The following is a 6,374-nucleotide window of genomic DNA, read 5'->3' on the forward strand; positions in this document are numbered from 1 at the left end:
GCATTTAGCCACTGTCACCTTCTCTGCTGGTGACTGGCTGGTCACCAGCCACGGGACCCAGTCCGTCCCACATCAGGTGCGGGCGCTGCCCCTTGGACCAGGCGCCGCCCTGAGCCCTTGCCGGGTCGCCACACGCTGAGCCCCGTCCCCGCGCTGAGCTTTGCCGTGTCTCCGCAGGCCTCGGCAGGACGCGCCGGAAGACAAGCGCCCGCGATGCATCGCCCACACCCAGCATGGACGCCGAGTTCCCCGCCAACGGGGGCGGCGCCGACCGCATCTACGACCTCAGCATCCCGGCCGTGGTCAAGTTCGCGTACGCGGCCGAGCGCGAGGACGAGCTGTCGCTGGTGAAGGGCTCGCGCGTCACCGTCATGGAGAAGTGCAGCGACGGCTGGTGGCGGGGCAGCTACAACGGGCAGGTGGGCTGGTTCCCATCCAACTACGTGCTGGAGGAGCTGGACGAGGCCGCCGCCGACGCGCCCGGGGGCCCGAGCCTGCGGCCCGGCGCCGCGCTCAGCAACGGCCAGGGCGCGCGGGTCCTGCACGTGGTGCAGACGCTGTACCCCTTCAGCTCGGTCACCGAGGAGGAGCTCAACTTCGACAAGGGCGAGACCATGGAGGTGATCGAGAAGCCCGAGAACGACCCCGAGTGGTGGCGCTGCCGCAACGCGCGCGGCCACGTCGGCCTGGTGCCCAAGAACTACGTGGTGGTGCTGAGCGAAGGCCCGGCCCCGCACGCCGGCTCCGGCCCCGCGGGGCCTGCGCGCGCCGGCCGGTTCGCGGGCCGCGAGTGGTACTACGGCAACGTGACGCGCCACCAGGCCGAGTGTGCGCTCAACGCGCGGGGCGTGCAGGGCGACTTCCTCGTCCGCGACAGCGAGTCCTCGGTGAGTGCGGGGTTGCGGGGGGGGCAGAGGGGTGTGCGCGTGTGTGATGTGGACACGTGCGCGTGTGTGGTGTGGACACGTGCGCGTGTGTGGTGTGGACACGTGCGCGTGTGTGCACGGGCCGCGCAGGGCGCCTTGCTCATCAGGGACAGAGTCCTCGGTGAGTGGAACGCTCGAAGCAAGCGGAGAGTATGTATGTGTGTGCGTCCGTACGTGTGCCATTCCCTTCTCGGGTGTGTGAATGGCCTCGAACAGCAAGGGTGTTTGGGGCTCATGTTAAGAGAGATGAACACGGTTGGTCTGTGTCCTGAGACGCCCGCTCTGCCCTGGGCTGAAATCCGCCTGGACAGCCCGGCCTGAGCCGCACCCCTTCTCCGGGGGGTGCGTTCCTGCAGACGGCACGGTAAGTACAGTGTGTTGTTAGCTTCTGAAGGTTGGCTGCCTCTTGACTGAGATCACCCCTGTTCTGTCGTGCAGACTCAAATGTCATTTTCTCCCCTGGTTTCCCCCTGTTAATGACGCCGTCTCAGCCCTGGCGGTTGACCTTGTTTCCTCTCTGGGTCTGAGACACATCAGATGTTCTCAGCAAGGCGGGCACCCGGTTTCTGACACAGCCTTTTGTTGGTTGGTTGGTTTTGCTTTTTAAGCCGTGTAATCCTCAGTACATCTCTGCCTCAGGCACCACTGAGTTTATTTCTGAAAAGCTTTTGAAGCACTTAGGAAGAGAACGGAAAGGGAAGAGGCAGCTGTTGAGAGAGAGGAGTCTGTGTGTGCGTGCGGAGTCAGCGGCATGAGCCCTCTCGACTTGGAGCAGATTGGTTTCCAGCACAGATTCGGAGGTCTGTGTTTCAGGTGTATGGCCGAGCCCAGCTGGGGGAACTGGGCTGTGTCACACGAATTAGCCTTTCTGTGTTTTCATTGTGGAGGTATTACTAAACCGGTTTTGTCGATCCCTGCAAATACACCTTCCAGAGTGAGTCCCCCCAAAAGGAGAGTTTTGAAGATAAGAGTCCAGTGTAATTACTTTGTATTGGTTCCTGCAGACTTCAGTTTAATTTTTAATTTTTTTTTTTTTTTTTTTTGGCTGCATTGAGTCTTCGTTGCTGCACGTGGGCTTTCTGTAGCTGCAGCGAGCGGGGGCTACTCTTCGTTGCAGTGCATGGGCTTCCCATTGCGGTGGCTTCTCTTGTTGCGGAGCACGGGCTCTAGGCGTGCAGGCTTCAGTAGTTGTGGCACGCGGGCTCAGTAGTTGTGGCGCACGGGCTTAGTTGCTCCACGGCATGTGGGATCTTCCTGGATCAGGGAACGAACCTGTGTCCCCTGCATTGGCAGGCGGATTCTTAACCACTGTGCCACCAGGTAAGTCCCAGTTTAATTTTTTAAACGCAACCTGTAAGACTAGTAAGCTCGTGCTATGTACTGTAATTGTTGTCTTCTGAAAAGGTTGATACCACAGTAAGTAAGTGCATAGTCAAGGTTCCTGATCTGGGAGGAGTTCGAGGCCCCAGAAGTGATTTTCCCTTTCAGAGAGGGGGGCATGTGTGATGGTGGTGGAAACTGGCCCCCCTGATGGTGGCGGCAGGTCGTGGAGACGGCGGCGCCTGCCCTGTGCTTGGGCGGGCGCACAGGGCCTGAACGTTAACTGCATCTGAAGTCTGAATGCTGAGCTTTTCTTTTCTTTAAAATTTTTAATTGAAATATAGTTGATTTACAATCTTGTGTTAATTTCAGGTGTACAGCAAAGTGAATCAGCTGTACATGTACATATATCCCCTCTGTTTTAGATTCTTTTCCCATATAGGCCATTACAGAGTACTGAGTGGAGTTCCCTGTGCTCTACAGTAGGTCCTTATTCATTATGTATTTTATATATAGTAGTGTGTATATGTCAATCCTATTCTCTCAATTTAGCCCTCCCCCCTTTATCCCCTGGTAATTATAAGTTTGTTTTCTATATCCGTGACTCTACTTCTCTTTTGTAAATAAGTTCATGTGTACCTTTTTTTTTAGATTCCACATATAAGCGATACTATAAAGACAAATATCATAGTATATCACTGAGGTTTTCTTATCTAGAGTTGGTGGTTTCTGGCAGGACATCACGTTAAGTTGTTCTAACGTGAGGTCAGCTCCGTGCACAGATCAGGGCGGAAGCTGCAGAGAATCGGGTCCAGAGCACTTCCAACCCTCCTGAGAGAAACTCAGAGGTAGCACCGGTAACCCGATCACAGTAGGAGGTGATCAAGGGATAGGTGTGATCCAGAGTCGAGGAGTATTGTCTTGATTTAGGAATGTTGGGTTTGAAGAGACGTCTTAGAAGGAGAGGGGTGAAAGCAGCCCCCCAGTGTGGAGACAGTGCCCCATGTCCTCTGACCGGGTCTGGGGTAGGGGACAGTCCTTGGCAGAAGGTAGAGGGGCATCGCTGGCTTAGGGAGGACCTGTCGCTTTTCCATGGGACAAACACATGCAGGCAGTGGTCACTGTCTGATCTCGGGACCGAGTCCTTTTGGAGGTGGAGGGGTACTTGCTTTATCTGGCCTCCATCCCAGAACTTGAAGAAGCTCCAGTATCACATTTGTCTCGCATTATTAGAGAAAAAGCTAACTTTTTCTAAATCATTGAAACATTAATTGTTTATATTTTATTTTAACCATTTTTTATGGGAGCCTTTCCAAATTTTTTTCCTTCTGTTTTAACTTAGAAAACCAAGCTACGACAGTTCATCGTGTGCTGGGGCCATTGATTGCCGGGGCAGAGGAAGGGGTTTGTTTGCTGGGACTTGGTCAGCTCTGCACCCAGCGTGGCACTGGCTTGGGCTGAAGGCTGCCAGGGGGCCCGAGGGTGCGCAGGGCTGCTTGTCCTGATGGAATTCGCCGTGACATGTGGCATTTTCTGCTGTTCGTGTGCCTGCCTTGTGCCAAAGGCATGCTCAAGGGACTCTCAGGCGTGTCGCTGCTCTTCTCCTGAAGAGCCACGACAGAGAGAGGCCGGCTGCGCTGTCTACCTGCTCATAGCCAGTCTGTCCTCAGCTGTCGTCTGCAGCTATGAGGAGCCGTCTGGATGTACAGATGGACAGGTCCATTGCTTATTCCTTTCCCGCCGTCCACTGCCTCTGCTTCCTGCCACTGTCTCCCCATCTCCTTTCCTCCCCTCCTTTGTCTTTTTTTCTGTTCATTTGGGCATCTCCAAGGTGAGAGCCTGGCTTCCAAAGCCACCGCCAGGCCGGTGTGAGCCCTTAGCTTCATAATCTTGCACAGCTCCGGGTCAGCGCTCCTGCCGGACTCAGAGGCAACCCCATTTAATTTCCTGTCCTTCCTTGCGGTCTTTGGGCCCAGGGCTCGCCTTTGGTTGAGGTAACTGCAGGACCTCCTCTGTAAGCACAGCTTTTTTAGAGTGCATCTTCAAGATGTGTTTCATTTTAAAAATATCCTGAGTGATTCCAAGATAAATAAGCTCGACTCTTGCTTGATATTTTGCATTTAAAAATATTTCATATTTTTCTGTTTTGAAAAGTAAAAATATACCCAGCTCTGAGTCCTGGGAAATCTGTGCTTGCGGGGGTGGATGCGGGGTGGGGGGGGCGGGGAAGGGAGGGATGTGCATATTTCAGAAAAACAAGCAAAACTTTGGCATATCCTGCGATATCCCGGGTCAGTGGTATGCTGGGTGTTTCAGAGGTATCTGTTAGACATGTTTTTTCAGTCAGTGAATGAACCGGACCACCCTGCTTTGGCTCTCCTTCCTGTCCTGAATCTTAATATCAACTGTTCTTTCTTCATCTTCTCTCTCCCCCTCCCTTACTCTCCTCCCTCATCTGCAATTGTCATTTATCCTCAGCAGCTAAAGATGAAAGGGTATGGCTTCTTGTTCTCCATGTTTAACCACCACACCTCCACCTGCTAATCCAAACCTCATTAAATAGCAAATTCAGAATTCCTACCTGCCTTCTGATGTTCATCGTAAATCCTTATACATTTGTTCAGTCTTATCTTGTGGGTATGGTTAGGAAGCTGTACTTACGATGAAGAATAACCAGTAACTAGATTTCTGTGTGCTCTGTAAGTGGTCAGTGTTTTATTTTTTCCATTACTACAGAAAGTGACAGGTTATAACTAGGATGAGGTCTGCAAAGCATCAGGCTGTGGTATAGAAAGGCATTTTTCTCTGTAAGACATTAAGGAACCCAGAGAGAGCATCTGTTTCACCTTATTTATTGTGTCCGACAGTAGTATTTAGTTGCTAACTTTTTGTCATACAGCACATTCACGTGTGAAAAGACTTGCTAAAGATAACTTACTGTATATATTGGCCACACTAACAGTCTACTGGGGTTTCATCTCTTACTGTTTTAAAAAAAATCTATTAAAGTTATTTGGCCAGGGGCTTCCCTGGTGGCGCAGTGGTGGAGAGTCCGCCTGCCGATGCAGGGGACGCGGGTTCGCGCCCCGGTCCGGGAGGATCCCACGTGCCGCGGAGCGGCTGGGCCCGTGAGCCGTGGCCGCTGAGCCTGCGCGTCCGGAGCCTGTGCTCCGCAACGGGAGGGGCCACAACGGTGAGAGGCCCGCGTACCGCAAAAAAAGAAAAAAAAAATTATTTGCCCAGGAAGAAACAGAACAGAAGGATTAGCATAGTTCCTTGCTATATTTTTCCAATTGCATTTCTTATAGTAATTGGAACTTCTAACCAAAACTCTGTTTTCAGGCAGTTTCATCACTCCATCGCTTCAGATCAGTGGTGCTCAAACTGCAGGTGTGTCAGAAGCTTCTGGAGGGCTTGGTCCCAACAACCCACAAAGTGCCCAAGAATTTGCCTTTCTAGCAATTCTCTGGTGATGTGGTTGATCTAGGGACCACACTTTGAAAACCCCTGGTTCCTGTTGCGACATCTTCATGGTTTTATACATATTTACAGCAATTATTTAAACTCATTTCTGCTTACTACTACATTTCCAAGAAATATAAAGATGCTTAAAGGTGAAGATTATGACTATCATAAGGCTTAATTTTATGTAGACCATTAGGTTTTGTTGAGTGGAATTCATCTCCGGAAAGCGTTTTCTGTTCGTTTTTTAGCTGCTGAGAGTTTGGTGACAAGCCAGCTGTGTTTGCAGTGCGTTTCTGGCAGAGGATGGGAAAGGCTTCAGAGCCAGAGCATAGTGAGGGCTGTTCCCTACACAGCTCAGAAGATGAGCAGCATGGCATGAATTCCCTCCTGCAGAGGCTTGCTGACAAGCTTCCTAAGTCCATGGTCTGACACCACGATCCCTAGATATTTCCTCATAAATTCGTTAATGTTAAGAAAAAGCCTGTTGTACGCATCTTTCCGGTTGCAAACATAATGTTGTTTTGAATTGTCAGGCTTTTGGCCCAGGACCTGATGGAAGTTTTGCTTTGTTTTTTGCTTTTGCGTTACGCGGGCCTCTCACTGTCGTGGCCTCTCCCGTTGCGGAGCACAGGCTCCGGACGCGCAGGCTCAGCGGCCACGGCT

At 51.9% G+C, this 6,374-nt stretch overlaps 1 protein-coding gene across 11 annotated transcripts in view; it reads left to right on the plus strand.

Moving 5' to 3' along the window:
• Positions 1-6,374, plus strand: part of NCK2 (NCK adaptor protein 2) — a 138,164-nt gene that overhangs the window by 116,215 nt on the left and 15,575 nt on the right. For all 11 annotated transcript variants that reach the window (XM_055089003.1, XM_055089008.1, XM_055089009.1 and 8 more), the window contains one exon: positions 178-887. In XM_055089003.1, the coding sequence (XP_054944978.1) occupies positions 178-887 (710 nt within the window). The remainder of the gene's footprint in view (positions 1-177; positions 888-6,374) is intronic.

Source organism: Physeter macrocephalus, chromosome 12, assembly GCF_002837175.3.
Source record: "Physeter macrocephalus isolate SW-GA chromosome 12, ASM283717v5, whole genome shotgun sequence".
NCBI lineage: Eukaryota > Metazoa > Chordata > Mammalia > Artiodactyla > Physeteridae > Physeter > Physeter macrocephalus.